Raw genomic sequence first — 16,877 nt, forward strand, 5'->3', positions numbered from 1 at the left:
CATGCTGGGTGTGGCTAACAGGCTAAATGCTAACATGCTCATGGTGGATCCTCCAGGTGACTTCTGAAACGTTTACCTTCAGTGAGATGTTTGGGGCTTTACTGCTGATTGTGACTGGTATACTGGGACAGAGAGTGGGCCTGTTATATTTGACGTTGTGAATGAACAAGCAGAGGACTGCATGGTGCTCAAGACTCGAATGACGTTCAGACCGGTGAGTACAATGACGTGATTGTGTGTGCGCGCGCGCAATTACTGCACTTTTGCTTCATGTGTGTGAGTGACTGAGTTTATTTTAATTTTTTGGCTTACTTGAGTAATTTTTTTTTAATCAAATTAGCAATACTTTTACTTGAATATAAAATTGTAAACCTCATTCCAACCCTGCTCTTGCCTGTATGGTGTACCTTTTGAAATATGTAATGTTTTGATCATTTCAACAATGTTTACTATAATAATTAAGTAGAATCATTAAAGTATCTAAGAAAACCCTGGTTTCAACAATAAAAGTTAAAGGTTAGAAAAAAGCATCTTCTGGTATTATTAAATATATTTTCAACAACAAGAAAATCAGCCAATCTGCTTCATCACGACTGTATCATCACTAATCATGTAATTTATAGTGGTGTGGCAAAATAAGCAAACACCCCCTAACTGTCATAAGATTTAAATATAGCTAAATCCTCTTGTGAAATAACTAAAACTCGTGCAACTTTGGAAAATTGTCCTTTCATGTAAGAGCCCATTATCATAGTGAGAAGCTGATTGATTATTTTTAATTGATTTTTTACAATCTTACTTGTTTGTGGAAATCTGAAATGTCGTATTTATAACATGCTGGTACTCTTCTTGGTCTCTTACTGCTGCTATACCGGAGTCAGCCAACAGATGATGCTGCTGCTGCACACAAAATAAAACTGAGAATGAAGATTGCATTTGACGGAAGGCTGCTGCTTTCTCACTTCTGAGTTCACATCATAGTTGCAATAAGAGTTAAAGTTGTACATTGTTTCTTTTTTATTTTGTCAAACATTTTCACTGAAGCATTCATTTTACATGTAAGAAATACTCAAAACATTTCAAAGAGTCAACATGGGCCAGACAACTGAAAACAAGACATGAGTCAAGACGTTTTTTAAAATATTCTTTTCTTTTCTTTTATTCCTCATGTTTGGATTTGTGCTTTTGGGACACAGAAGTGCTAATTTTGGATCCTTTTCAACCACATTTTGACTCATGTCTGCTGGACATAGTTCCTACACGAAGATCCATCAGGATTATCCAAAAGAAAGAAACCCAGACCAGAAACATCCAACATATTGTCAGTTACTGTACAGATAATTCACTGAATAAAAATACACAGTTAACAGGCGTCGACTGGGCCTGTGAAGCTGCTCAGCAGGTCATGAGTTTCTTTTTTTAATTCATTGTATTTTCAGTTACATGCATGCATCACACAAGTGCTTCAGATGAGTTATGCTCAAGTCAGTTTACACACCACACATTCTGATCATGATTTACTGAACTGGGTCAGGTCTGTCTTAAAATAAAAGTGAAGCAGCCGTAGGTCCAAACTTGGGTACTGAACTCTTACTGAGGCTGAAATAGAGAAGGGTCAGAATGTGACAGAATGCATTATTATCTGAAATGAGGCACCCTCACAGTACAATTGAATATTGTGAAAATAAAATTGCATCTCATTGTCCAAAATGGTGTCACTTTCTGAGAAGTTAGTGCAGCTGTACAGGACAGGAAATTGTCGATTAGTAACCCTGTTGTGCAGACAGGCCTGGTGAGAGTGTGAAGCCGCCGGAGACTCGCTGTCTCTTATTAGTTTTCAGAGGAGGTGTGAGGCAATTCCCCCGGTGCTAAAGAGATTGCTGCAAGGTGAAGACTCCTCTGACTTGAAAGCAAATTCAGCTTTTCACAGCTCGGACTGCACAGGGAAGTCCCATTTTAAGGTTTGTCTCGATGGCGTTCTATTTGAGATATTTCAGTGTAAATATATGGAGAGAAACGTTTATTTTAATGCTGTGCTTTGCTGTAGTGCAACAGTCTGAATGCACTTCTTTAGAGGGATTGTTTACAGACAAGAGTACAGTATTGCTTTTCACCAACCCCAAAGCTTTTTTTCATGTGAGTTGATGAACCAGCTCAGTGGTTTCCAAAGTCAGCAGAGGTCCTTGGGGAAGTGATGTCCAGACTTTTTGGCTTGTGACCCTTTAAAATGTCTACTTGTGACCCCCCCCTCTTCACAGGTTATGACCTCAGTATGGACATAAGGGTGACTTTTCCTTTTCTTTTTTATACTATTAATCATTGTGTGACCCCTCAGATTTATCCTGACCCCAAGTAGAGGACAGGTGAGCCGTTAAACCAGAGTGATGTAGCCTTCTCAGATTTTTTAAATTGTAAAGGTCTGAAGAGGTAAAAGTCTTCTGTATTTAATGTGAGAAAAGAAAATAATCAAAACATCTTCTCTTTCCTATGTTTGTGATCTTCTTATGACCCCTTAGATTAATTTTTCGCTCGCCTTCCCGCTGCAGTAAAACATTTTTTGTCACTTGGTGCCAACCGAACAAGCTCTAAACACAACATTGACACGAAAATATGTGGCTATCATCTCGTTATGTTAGCAAATGGTTGCTTATTTTGCACATACAGCAGACATGGAGCAACATTATTATTAATTTTGAGCTGTGCTTTAGTTCATGTGATGGATGTAAATCTAATGTCTGCTTTATGCTCTGTTTTTGGTCTCCACCAACTCCTGAGAAAAATCTCTGGCTCTTTACCTGCCAAATGCCCCACTATGTTGTCCAACTATTCTCTAAATGTGTCTGTCATTTTGTGTTATTTTTTATTTTCTTTGACTGGAAAGAGCAGCGAGATTAAACCAAAGCAGTAAGATTCTGAGTGTTTAAACTTTGGTCCATTGTTAACACAACAATGTTGGTTAGTGCGATGTTAAAAGATATTTGTCAATGCTTTGAGCACCACACAAAACTCTTTTCACTTCTATTGTATTGAGGCAGCAGAAATCAGATGAACCAACGTAAAACATTTAGATCAATATCTTATCATTTGAATTCTGAAAACTGATATTAGTGTGCTCTCTTGCTGTTGAATCCTTTTTTATATACATTTGAAACTTTAATATATTGGCCTACTTGCAGTACACTGGTATGTTTAAACCCATAGTTTAAAGCAGTGATTCACTTCACTTCTCAGAAATTCACCTCTAGTTTACTATAGAAGAAAATGTAAATGTTCAATCACAGCAAAGTATTACTTCCCATGGTGCCTCTCCAACAGAGAAGGTGATTTCCTGAAGTCAAGGTTCATCACAATTTGAACAGCATCACCTTTCTCCCGGCGGTGTGAAATTAAATAGACATGCATATTACAGTGGCCTGGTAGAAGCTGTTCAATTTTCCCCACAGTGGTCGCCATCTGAAGAAATGAATTAAAATGCTGCTAGAATTAGAAATCAAATTATGGTCCAGATCCCCGCAGGCCCAGAGGTGGCATGTGGTCAACAGTTGGGCACAGAATGGATACGCTTTATCAGAACTGTCAGTTTCATCCTGTTGTCCTCTGCTCCCGCTGTGGCTGAGTATCGGTGCGAGAAACACTCCAAAATGAAAAAAGAGAGACTCATTTTCATCAGTTTCACATGCCTCTTAAGACAAGAAAGTAAAGAGACGTTTTACATACAAGCAGAAACACCAAGTCTTTGACGAGGATAACAAATGCACTTACAGGAATATTTAACTTCAAAATGAAACGTATGCGATCACCTCCTCACCTTCATGTACAGTATGTAGGATGACTAAACTCCTCATACAACAACTGCAGTTAATGAGTCTGGCTTCTAGTTTTAAAAGAGCATCAAATGTGCATCAAATTTAATTAATCACCAATTGCCATTTCGTTTTAATTTCAATGGGAGACGAAACCAAATTTCCTCCACATGAGGATTTGTCACCCACCATTAATCAGTTCCTCCACCAAGGAGGTTAGGGTTTTGTTTTTGTTTGTTTATTTGTCAGCAGGAATAAGAAAAACTAATGGCTCATGTGCAGAATGTGCCATGGAAAAACCCATTAAATTTTGGAGCGGATCCAAATCATGGGCCGACTAAACGCATTATTTTTCTCTTATGAAAACAGCCTTGGCAGAGATCTGCGCACCCCGAGTGCCTTTCTAGTTCACAGAGCACTAACGGTGGACAAACAATCATTTTTTTTTTCAGCTGCGACAAATGACAATGACATGGAAGTACCATGTGATGGTTGCACAGCCTTAAACAAGAGTTCGGCTGACACAGAGGTGAGCAGGTAAGGACGGTAGTTTTCATTGTAGAGTGAAATATTCAATTAGAGTTCACATTACTGTCATTCAATGTTCCACATGTGAGTGTGATGAAGTCATTTCCTGTGAAGCCATTAGCTGAAAATTGAAGAGATTTTAATTTAAGCTCTGCGCTCAGTCCAAGGTCCCTGTGACTTTGTGAAGGAATTCATATGAAGGGGAAGCGTCAAAGACAACGACGAGCATTCTCCACTCGGCACACAACCCACAAACTGCCCAACGCCTCTTGTGAGACTTTTCCACTTTGCATGAATTCTCCCCACAATGTTCATTACCTAGCCCATGTGCTGCAGCTAGGGTTTCTTGTCTGCATATGATTGGCTGGTGGTGGTGGTGTTGTGGAAGTCTGGATAAACCAGGAAGCCAGTGAAAGTGATGTACTTGGCGTGGTTGCTGTAGGCCCCAAAGCCATCTCTCTGGTGCGAGTACAGCCAGACGGTGTCTCCTGGTTTCAGCGACAGCATCAAGCTCTGACTCTGCAGAGCCTTCTCGCCCTGGCTGTCGTCGTAGATCATCGCCTGCACCTCTAGGTGGTTCTTCATCAGCTTGACGGACAGCGTCTTCTGCGGCAGCTTGCCCACATTGAAGGAGAAGTAGTACGCTCCAGGAACGCGGCAAGTGAACACCCCCTCCGTCACGTTAAAGTCTTCTCCGATGTTGACGAACGCTGTGTCGAAACTGACCGGCTGGTGCTGCGGCATTCCCACTTGGTCGACTCCCACGATGCTCTGGGTGCGCCCCACCGAGAAAGCAGATCTCTGGTCGTCCTCTTGGTCGTCATCCTCTTCCTCTTCTTCTTCTTCCCGATGTTGGAGCTCCTTCTCCTCCTCCACCACCGTGACGTGCTCTGTGGCCTGGTTGCTATTCAACAGGGGGTTGTTTTCTTTCTGGGGCTGCTGGGAGTCGAGGGCAGGATGGTGTTGGTGGGGGGCTGTCTGGAAGCCGTAGGTATCAGGGTAGACAAGGTAACCGTTGAAAGTGGTGTAGTGTCCCGTGTTGCTGTAAAGCGCATAGCGAGGGTCACCATGGAGACGGAGCCAGACGGTGTCCCCGAACTCCAGCTGCAGCATGACGCTCTGGCTCTGCACCTGAGGATTGAAGAAGGCTTTTATTATCCCAGTTTTACATCAACAGCACACACAATCCAATCATCTACCTCACCCTCTTTATTCAGGGGAATTTGTTGTGTAATCCCCTCTGTTCTGCTTTCATTCCCCGCCCAAACACAAACACACCCTCTGTGATGAGAGCCTTGTTGCCCTATGAGACACCTGGACAGCGTTGACATGATAAAAGACATCTGTAAACATTTCCTTTTCACAGGGAAAATCCCCCTGAAACATAATTCAGCCTGCTTAAAGTAATACTGTAGTTTGACATTTTTGCCATGGGTTGAATGAGAAGCTCAGCTGGAGCCAGGTGGCAGTTAGCTTAGCTTAGCTTGGCTGTCCAAAGTTCAGAATTACACCTACCTCTATTGCTAAAGAAGTGAATAAGCCTTTGTCTTAAAATGTTGAATTGTTAAGAAGTCCTTACAGTTTAAGTTAAATGATTAGCCTGATATCCAGACTGAACAGGTCACAAATATATAGTTTCTTCGTCTTCAAAAAGAAAAGAAAGCCTAAATTAATCACTATAACAGCTGGTCAATGTAGTTTTTATCAAACGTATGTTCCTCAAACAGGAGGAAGTGGTGCATTTTTAGCAGCAGAACGATGTATGTGGGATTGACAAAAAATAAACTAGAGCCTGTGTGTTCATGATAATGAAGGAACATGGCACACATTGCAACAGTGTGGATCATGGATGTGTTTTTAATAGTTTTTGGACAACAAAGGAGCCCCATGTCACAGAAGAAGACGATATATATCAGGCTTCGGTAAACACATAATACTTGTTAGTCGAAACATCTGTTGTTGTTTTTGGTCATAGGATTTGTTGATGAAAATAACTTTCGCCAGAGCCAGTGTGATAACTTTAGTCCCACCCACAAATGCTCTGATTGGCTTGGAGAGATGATTCTTGTGAAACTCACCTTCCTCTCCTCTCCAGCGTTTTCCTCGTACACGATGGCCTGCACCTCGTTCCTGTTCTTCATCAGCATCACCGACAGGTCTTTGTGTGGAAACTTCCCCACTGTGAAGGAGAAGTAGTAGGCTCCTGTGATGCGACAGCGGAACAAGCCGGCCTTGGGGTCAAAATCCCCGCCGATGTTGACATAAATAGCGTCAAAGGTCACGGTCATCTTGGGTCCACCCTCCATGCTGTTGGTGCGTGCAACTGAGAAAGCCGAGCGTAGCTCCACGTCATCCTGCAAACGGGCGAAACCCCACGCTCCGCCCGCATGGCTCAGGCACAGCAGGCCAATCAGAATGCTCGTCGGGAGCAGCATTTTACCTGCAGAATCATTAAAAAAAAGGGAGAAATGGGCTTCAATACAGCTTTTTAAACTTTATTCCACATGAAAATCCAACCTCGTCTTTAAATATGGCTGCTGTGACATGGCTACAGTTTCTTTTGCAGAGCGTGATACATGAAGAAAGCGTTTGAGAAGAAGCTTACTTATGAGTATATGCATATGCATTGTTACCATATTATATTGGGTGACGTTCCTCACTGTTTTTATTCAACAACTTGATGTAACACAGCATCAATGCTAAGATCTTATAGATGCATGAGGACTGTTTGTTCATTTGCACATTGATTGTGCCTTTTGTAATAATATCTGTATTAAGTCTTATGTTCATCTCCAGAATACAGAATCTCTGTCCCATCACATTATTTAATGTTTTACTGCTCATCTTTGCTCATTACAGATCAGTATGTTTGTCTGTTTTATGCAGAAGGATTTCTCCAGTGTTTCCTTAACACTTTTTACAATTTAAAACTTAAAATGATGACACGGTTTTAGAAAACCATAATTTAGTGTCTAATTTTTACCTCTTTACTTAAAGTTTCATTCAACTTAAACATCTTATTTTCTTTTTACAAAAAGAAACCAAAATATTGACAAAGAGGAAGATCTTGGGTAGATAATGAGAGAATAAATATGAAACAAAAGGTCATAACTGGAGACTAAACCTTGCTTTGGTGGGTATCATTTGAAATGCTTATAAGTGTCAGTATGATACTCGAGTTTCTGTACCAATACAGCTTTTGCCTTTATTCAACAGTTTGACAGACGGAGGAAGCGTGGGGAACGACGTGAACAATGTGTGGAATTGGGCAACATTTTTATTAGAATCAGGAATGAGTTCATCAAAGAATAAGTAAACAAGATTGTAGCGCTGCATCGATTTAAGAAATGAATTAGTCAATCGACAGAATAGTAATTTGTTATCATCGATTAATCATTAAAGTCATTTTTCATTCAAAAGTTGCAGAAATGCCGTATTCAGAGATTTTATATCATATTAAATAACTTTGGGTTTTGAAATGACAAAACAAGACGTATAAAGACATCACCTTGAACTTTGAGAAAATGGGATGCACATCGAGGAAAGAATTAGGATATAAATCAATAATGACAATAAGTTAGTTGCAGCCCTACAAGATTGCAAATCTGACCATATTCAAAACCAGTTTTTTTTACGTGACGTCATTAGTCGGCACCAAAAAGAAGTATTGAGGTTCTAAACACTAAAGCCCTAAACATCACACATCTGTGAGAAGAACAGACGAAGCTTCACCTCTTGACTGAAAACACAGGGAGGAAACAACACGCATATACAGACAATACTCACATAATGAAGCAAGCATGCATTTGCACATCACAAACACACACACACACAATGTGCCTAAAACACACACACACACACAATCCCTGTGTTGTGTTTGAGTCATTCAAGCAGAGGAGATATTAATGTGTCTTTTTATTAGACACAAGCGCTCATTGTCTCATTGTCCTCCTCTAATGAACCAACAGGAAGCAGACACACACAGGTGGAGCCATCAGCGCCCTCACAACAGAAGCACTCAGTGTATCATGTGCAGAGCTACCAGACCCGGAGGAGCAGCTTCCATGTTCAGTGCTCGCCACAGTTTATCAATCTCCATAAGGATAATATGACTCTATGAAATACATGCCACAGGATAGTAAAAGGACAGTATACTGTGCCTGTAGCCTTTTACAAACCAATTATGGATTTAATTTGGAGCATCCAGCTGATGTTATTGCTCCCTCAAGTCTGCTCTGTTCTTTCAGTGTAAAACAAATTGTGCAGGATTCCTGGGAGAAAGAAATGGTGGTGTATAGATAGGTACAAGTCCCGTCATGGTTACAAGGCACTGGTGGAGACTGTTGGTAGGAGATGGCACGAGAGCTGCACTTTAATACAACCAACCACCCAGCTAACATCCTCCAGAGGTGAAAAACAGGACAGCTTGCTTCTTTTTACTAGACATACAATAATTAATATAAGATTCATGGTATTCTAATTCCATCCAACATATACATTTTTTTTTAAATTTGTTTGTGTTTGAAAAGTTTAGTTTGAAATCAATTGTTGGATATAAAACAAGCATGTGTGCTTCTGTGAAGAGTTGTCATGGCTCTTAAGGCTGGGAAATATGACGATATATATTGTCAAAACGATTTCTCAATTTCACTTAAAACTGTTGTATTCATTTTGCACTAAAGTTCTTTTCAAATATTGAATTCATGCAGAAGCACACAAAGATGGGCTTTACCATGTGATCAGAATAGATCAGAGTACATAAAACATACAGCGGGTAAAATAAGTATTAAACACGTCACCATGTCTCTCAATAAATATATTTCTAAAGGTGCTATTGACATCAAGTGTCACCAGATATCGGTAACAACCCGTGCAATCCACACATGCAAAGAAACCAAAACAAATAAGTTCAGAAATTAAGTTATGTGCAATAAAATTAAATGATACAGGGAAAAAGTATTGAACACATGAAGAAAAGGAGGTGCAAAAAGGCATGGAAAGCCAAGAAACCCGCTGAAATGTATCAGTAATTAGAAAGCAATCCTGCCGCTTGTCAGTGCAAATTAACGTCAGCTGGTTCAGTCCCAACTGACGGCCTATAACAAGGTCTCTCATTACCAAGGTGTCACACAAGAAACATCTCATGATGGGTAAAAGCAAAGAGCGCGCTCAAGACCTTCACAACCTTAATGTTGCACAACATAGTGATGGCGTTGGTTACAGAAGGATTTCTAAACTTCTGTTCAGTGAGCACTGTTGGGGCCATAACCCGGAAGTGGAAAGAACATCATTTCACCATAAACCAGCCACGACCAGGTGCTCCTCAGAAGATTTCTGACAGAGGAGTGAAAATAATTATCAGAAGAGTCCAAGAGCCAAGGAGCACTTGTGGAGAGGCACTGCACATCGCCCCAAAAACACCATACCAACAGTGAAGTGTGGAGGTGGGAACATCCTGGTGTGGGGCTGTTGTTCGGCATACAACACTAGCAAACTTCATATAATTGAAGGAAGGATGAAAGGAAAAATGTACCGAGACATTCTTGATAAAAATCTGCTGCCATCTACCAGGATGATGAAGATGAAACGAGGGTGGACATTTCAGCAAGACAATGATCCCAAACCCACGGCCAAGGAAACTCCCACACTATACCGCTTCTCCGCTCCCTTCACTGAGATTCGCAGATTCGGGCCTGTGGCGGCCCGAATCTGCTTCAAGACTCTGGTGCTGGCCTACCGGGCTGTGAATGGATCAGCCCCTTCCTACATCCAGGACATAGTCGAACCATACACCCCAGCACGTTCACTTCGCTCTGCATCGACCAATCGGCTCGCCACTTCTTTAAAACGAGTGGGACCCAGATTTCCCTCAAACAAAACCCGCCTGTTTGCTATCCTGGCTCCAGAACGACCTCCCCATTGATGTCAAGACAGCGGACAGTCTTCACACCTTCTGCAGACTGAAAACTCACCTGTTTCGACTGCACCTCGGCGACTGAAGAAAACAAAATAACTGTTCTTTGTATGTTGCACTTATATTGGTTTGGCTTATTTATAGCTAATAATTGAATTTGTATTCTATTGTTTCTGTATGTTGCACTTATGTTGCACTTATGTTGCACTTCAAACTGGCTTATTTGAAGACAGTGTTCACTTATACGATTGTACCTATTTGAAGCTAATGTACTTACAAGATTCTTGCTGTTCGGAGTTGTATCTCCATGATTGTTTGCACTTTTTGTACGTCGCTTTGGACAAAAGCGTCAGCTAAATGAACTGTAATGTAATGTAATGTAATGTAATGAAACTCTCAGATGGTTTCAGAGAAAGAAAATACAGCTGCTAGAATGGCCCAGCCAATCACCGGACTTTCAACACGGAATGTTCAATACTTTTCCCCTGTGTCATTCTATTTTATTGCACATAACTTAATTTCTGAACTTATTTGTTTTGGTTTCTTTGCATGTGTGGATTGCATGAGTTGTTACCGACATCTGGTGAAAGATTCATGTCAATAGCACCTTTAGAAATATATTTAGTGTGAAAAATGGTGACGTATTCAATACTTATTTTACCAGCTGTATCAGACAGTGTAATATTACATTGACTCTCTAATGTGTTTTATCTTTGGTGTGCACTACATCTATTTCCACAGTCGCAATGCATCAAAGCCTTGAAGTTATTTACTCTTGAAACTAAATGTTCTTCTTGTATGTTTATAGTAAATCGACCTCTTTAAATGGAAACTAATTATAGCTGGTAATTGTTCTTAAGGCACTGAGGCACAACGGATTGTTTTTGTGTGATTACTTGTCCCATTGCAGCAGGGAGAGGAATCCAAGATGCTGCAGCACCAGCTCAATGCAGATATTATCATTTTCCTTTATGAATCTATGCACACTTGTTTTTTACATTTACCATAGAAATGAAAATGAAATAATAAAAAGACAATGCAGCAGTTGGGCGTGTTAATATAATGGCAGCTTGCACTAAGAAATAGTGTTTGTTTGTCTTTGTAATGGCAGCAGTTTTATCAACCCGTCATGTCGACAGACTGTACTCCTTAGAGAGTTTGATGCTTCAGGTTCAAACCGCAATGAAAGAATAGATCAAACAAGCCTCTTCCGTAATGAGCACCCATGGGAGTTAAGCACAGAGAGGAGCAACAGAACTGAGCTGAATAGAAAAGAGTGGAGCAGAATTAGTCCACGCAAGTAGAACAAGTACAATGATAGGCTGTTTTATTAATTTGCCTAGACACTGTCTTGTGTCTTACTTCTTCCATATAAACACTATTTTAAATGAGTATATTATTATATGTAGGATTGGTCACATTGTGTTGCATTAGACAATATTTACTACCCAAGGAGGATATGTTTACGTCTCAGTTTGTTCGTCAGCAGGATTACTGAAAAACGAATGGCCTAATTTTCATGGACCTTGGTGGAAGGGAGCAGCGTGGACCCAGAAAGAACCCATTACACTTAGAAGCAGATCTGAAGCACGGGGTGCATACACAAATTATGTTTCACTTTCGTTAACATCGGGAGATGGGGCACTTGTGATGTCGAAATATTCAGAAAAGTATTAATAACTCAAGGAGTTTATACAAAATAAATTAATAAAATGCAGGATGTTAATATTAATTCATAGAGAGTCTTTAAGTATAATACGATCGGACCCCAAGTGGATTTGAATTTCTCAGGATGTCCCCGCAATGAAAACTTAATAAAACAAAACAAAACACTAGATACAATGTGATCTTTGTCAACCTTCCTTGTTTCATTTAGTATTAACAGCTAATATTAGCTAATTAGCACTAAACACATACAGCAGAGACTGTCGGGAATGTCATTAGTTTTTCAGGGTTTGACCTGATGACGGCACTAAATGAAAAGATAAAGGATCATCACAGTTATTACAATTCACCCTGAGGGAGACATGAGTATCTACACAATGTCATGGCAGTTTAGATATATGATAGAGTCGACCAAAGTGGCCATGACTAAAAATGGAACGTAGTAAAAACGTGTTAAACATGCCAAACAGGGTCACAGACTCGTGGTGCTCTCCAGGCTCCGCAGATTCATCTGAACTGATTATTAACCACAGACACTTGTTCTTCATCAAGCAATCAATCAAGGACTGAGGTTGTTATTGATCCCTAATTAAATAATACAAAACATCGATTCATTATTAATTCATTATTATTAATCTCTTTTGTTTAAATTGCTCTAACATTGTGTTTAGTGTTGAATGCATTGTTTTGCTGATGATAATAAATCTCCATCCAGCCATCATCCAGTCTCTTACTGCTTATATGGGTTAGAGCTACAATCCCCATGAGCCTCCAGCCCAGACTCCTTTTGCCCAGCAGCTGCTTCGTGCTGCTTCTGGGGGATTCAGAGGCTCGAGCAGACGTAGAGATCTGCTCTGGGGTCTCCTCACAGTTGACAATAATGTTTAAACATTTAGACAAAGGGAGTTTGTGTCAGTGCTGCAGCCTCAAGATGGTGACATGTATTGGCTTTACTAAGATGTGTTGGAACAAATAAATACCTTTGCCATACTTGTTAAACTTGTATGTGTTTTCTTTTGTCTTTCTTACTTTTCTTTCATTTGTTCCCCATGTTCACCCACTAAAGTAGCTCCTGATGGAGATACATCCATCTCTACATCATGTACAGCACAGTCTGCAACGAGTGAGTGCTTTAACCATGTAATATAAATTTAGGGGGACGGCTCTCTGGCATAATGCTCGGAGACGGTGGCTAAACTTTAAAGAAGTGGCCGATGACACCTGTCATGTTACGGAGCAGGTAAGGCAGGTCAACTATATGCACTCACGGAGAGTGTGTGGCTTATGTTTCAGTTAAATATGAAACGTGCCCTCTCCCTGTTTATATTAGCCTACCCTTAAACTGGTAAAAGTGATCAGATAGGAAGTGTATGGGATAATACATAGTTACTGCATATAGGCATTCAAATGCCTTTGTTTTTGTTGTTTTTTATTCCACTGCTTGCACGGTGAAATCAGGATGGAGCCAGAGAGGGCATGCACCATCGTTTGGGCAGCAGCTGGGCTGTACAACATTTGCATAGCTAAGAGAGTGCCTCTCCCAATGCAGGATTTGGGACCCATCGAGGCAGAAGTGGAAAATAATAGAGAACAAGCAGCGGAGGAGGATATGACAGCTCGTCTCATCAGTAGCACATTTATTTGTTTAGTGTCCTCGGCTGTCAACACTTTGAGTTTTGAAAAAGGTGGTTTTAGAGTCTCGGGAGGATTATATTTTGGTTTGTTTATTTTTTGCTTGAAATATTTTGCTAAAATGAAGACTGCACACACATTAGCCAGGCGTATCTCCACAGCGCTGTGTCATCGCTAGAAAAAGGTTTGGTTGTGCCAATTATCACTCTGGTAACGGGGAAAAATGCACTGGCTTTTTTGTATTTCTTTCACAATCCTCAGGTGACAGTGATCAGGTATCTCCCTGCAATGGTTCAATAAAGGAGTTTTGAAAACCAAGCAATATAATCTGTCTGATCACCCTATAAAAGAATGTGGCTCCTCCCTAAACCCTTACTCTAAATATAGAGATGGCAACTTGCCGAAAAAAATACATGTAAACTGCTTTTAAATAATTATTTATTGATTAAATCGTCTATATTGAGAAATAAAATGAAATTGCTCATGTACATTTTCTATTTAAATGTATGCATATGTATTTATATGTAGTCTATGGGATGTATGGATCACACTTCATGGAATTTCAATGGAATTATTCGTTGGCTTTTGGATTATTGCAGAAATGAAGCTCTGGGGCAAACAAACGTTTATAATACTCGTGTTGTTGATGAGGTTTAGTTTCATTTAGCAACCGCCTTTTTCAAAACGCTTAAAATCTTCAAATTTCGCGATTGGGGTATTTACTGGCATGTTTTATGCCGTAGATTAAACAATAACATTTCTTAAGATTGTGTTAATCACAGACCTTATTTCACAGAGCTAACAAAAACACATTCAGAAAACTCACTGACTTCGAGACGAGAGAACCTGGAAGTGAAAAAATGCTGACTAAGTCCTGCAGCACTCAATTGTATAGGTGTGAAATGTAATAAAAAGTGCATACTTATACAATCCAAATGCCATTGGCATTTTTTATATTTCAGTTTATAATTCAACGGTTTGAAGAGATTGGAGCTTGTATATCTCTCACACAGTAAATGTGCTGTGAGCTCAAGGTGATTGTTCTCAGTGTCATTGTTTGACCGAACCAAGAAGTAGGCAGTTTAAATAACATTATGGGACATTTGACAGATGTATTTTGAACTGAATTATTGAATTGAATAATGTTTTTGTCAAGGAAAGGGTATTTTCGAGTATTCTACCAGTATTCTCGATCACAAAAGAGTTTGTCAAAGGATGTATAATGTCTTTCATCTTACCTGTCGGGATTGCTGGGGAACCTATAAAATCTAGCTCTGCATTCCTACTCTGATCATTTGAGCAGTAAGGTGAAGAACACTGCTTGCGTTTATTAATGACTGACTATAACTGATGCTGTATGCTTTTACTTTGATATTATTTGGTGGCAGCATTCAGTCCAAAATGGTGCTAAAAGAATGTTACTGCCCTTTGCGAGTACTCCCTTTCTGCATGGACGGGTGACTCCTCACAGCTTTGAGTGATGCCTAAGGAGCAGCGTAGGGCTGCTGGTGTGTGCGTTCGCCACACATGACGTGAAGGGTGGCGGTCTACTTCCCAAAAATCCCAATCACAGCTGAGTGCAAAGTTAGCATGACACATAGAGCCACAATGGCCCTATTTATGGGAAATGCATCAGGATTTTGAAAGCAGACCACCTTGTTTGTTGGGTGTTGAAAAGACAAAATGATGGTACCGTAGCATAGCCATGAATCAGGTATCATATTCTACTCTTTTCATCATGCAACATTTGTCTCTCCCTCAACAGCTGGGTAATTATTTTAACCATCAAATGCTGTCATCTGATCTCCAGTATCTATACAATCTCTGTGACTGTGATTATAACAGTGTTTGACATTCTGAGTCAGTCTGCTCAGGCTTTGGATTGATGTGCCCTTCTAAAAGAAAGACAGAGTGCAAGGTAGAGACAGAGGGCCCGTGTCTGAACACACCATCAGTAATTTGTGTGTTTTCAACCCAGCAGAAACCTGTCAGCTGAACACCCTTTTTTCTCCAAAAGGTCAGTCTCATGGATTTCAAAACCAGCCCTGTTTTCAGATTGACCTTCAAACATTTTTCAAATTATACGATGGATTGTGAAAGAGCCTCACAAACTCTAGTATCGTCGTTTTCAACCCCTGAAGCTACATCTAACTTTCAAATTTAGGATAAAATGCAAAAATATGGAAGACATTTGCACATCAGTGTGGTCGTCTTTGTGTGTCCCTGGGACAGTTTAACATTGGCAGGTTCATTATTTTACAGGCTCCTTTTATCAGATCACAGTTGAATCTGTGCTTCTACTCCATCACAGGTTGTAGCTCTCCCTGAGATCTGCCCTACTGTATGACTAAACATAGAGGAAGGAGAAAGGCTGATTTCTTCTCCCTGGAGACGGATCAATAACGGGGATGAAAAGTGGGATAGGAGGAGGAAGAGAAAATGGAAGGCGAGGAAGGAGAGGGAGTAGATGTTGAGAAAGTAAGCCATAAACAAATATGGGAAAAAATTCTTGTGAGAGGGAATTTGAAATAGAGCGTGAAGATGTGGAAAGTTGTTTGGCTGCGTTGCTGTTATTTAATGGGGAATGGATGTACAATAAATGTGTGTGTGGCCTATATAAGTTTGTTGTGTGGGTGGGAATATGTGTAGCTGCATAGGTTGCTGTTGTCTGTATCTAAAGAAATGTGCGACTGCGTACTAATTAAAAGTGTGTGTGTGTTTGTGTGTGTGTACATATGGGTTGTGTTGGGTGTGCTTCTTATGCATGTGTGACAATGCTTTAGTGGATCTCTCCTCAGTGCTGGGCCATCTGCTCGAGGTGATAACAAACACATTAGCCCTCAGACTGAAGCTCTCCGACTCTCACCGGCTGCCTGGGGATCACTAGTTTTTATTACCTGTACGTCTGCTCTCAGAACCTGCTAATATGTTTTCATATGTCCTCCTGCTGCAGTGCACACGCAGCAGTGTCATCATCGTAATGTCGCAGGAGGACATTTAACCTTCGATCCAGGAGCTCCTGAATTTGTCTCCCAGCTACTAAGATTGGAGTTGATTTTGTGTGGCACTCGCAGGTTCAAACCCATTGAGATTTTATGCCAACTCTGCAGCTCTATGGAGCCTTTTAGCCAATTTAGCTAATTGTTTTGTTTTATGGCACATTTATTATATGGTTCGGAAAAACCCAATTGTTTTCCCATCTTCATTATGGAGCACTAGCAACGTGTATTGCTAATTGTTTTCGTTGCATTTATATGGTTAATGTGCCAGCGTTCATAAAATGAATAAAATATACAGCTCCAGCGAGCATCTAGTCTCCGACTAGTAAACGGTCC

At 40.3% G+C, this 16,877-nt stretch overlaps 1 protein-coding gene across 1 annotated transcript in view; it reads right to left on the reverse strand.

The window, feature by feature from the left end:
* Positions 1-993: 993 nt before the first annotated feature.
* The window catches only part of c1qtnf4 (C1q and TNF related 4), a 31,515-nt gene continuing 15,631 nt past the window's right edge, over positions 994-16,877 (reverse strand). Inside the window, exons 2-3 of the mRNA XM_029458436.1 lie at positions 6,410-6,771; positions 994-5,462 (exon numbers count right to left, since the gene is read on the reverse strand). Of these exons, the coding sequence (XP_029314296.1) occupies positions 4,668-5,462; positions 6,410-6,771 (1,157 nt within the window). The 3' untranslated portion in view covers positions 994-4,667. The remainder of the gene's footprint in view (positions 5,463-6,409; positions 6,772-16,877) is intronic.

Source organism: Cottoperca gobio, chromosome 3 (assembly GCF_900634415.1).
Source record: "Cottoperca gobio chromosome 3, fCotGob3.1, whole genome shotgun sequence".
Lineage (NCBI taxonomy): Eukaryota > Metazoa > Chordata > Actinopteri > Perciformes > Bovichtidae > Cottoperca > Cottoperca gobio.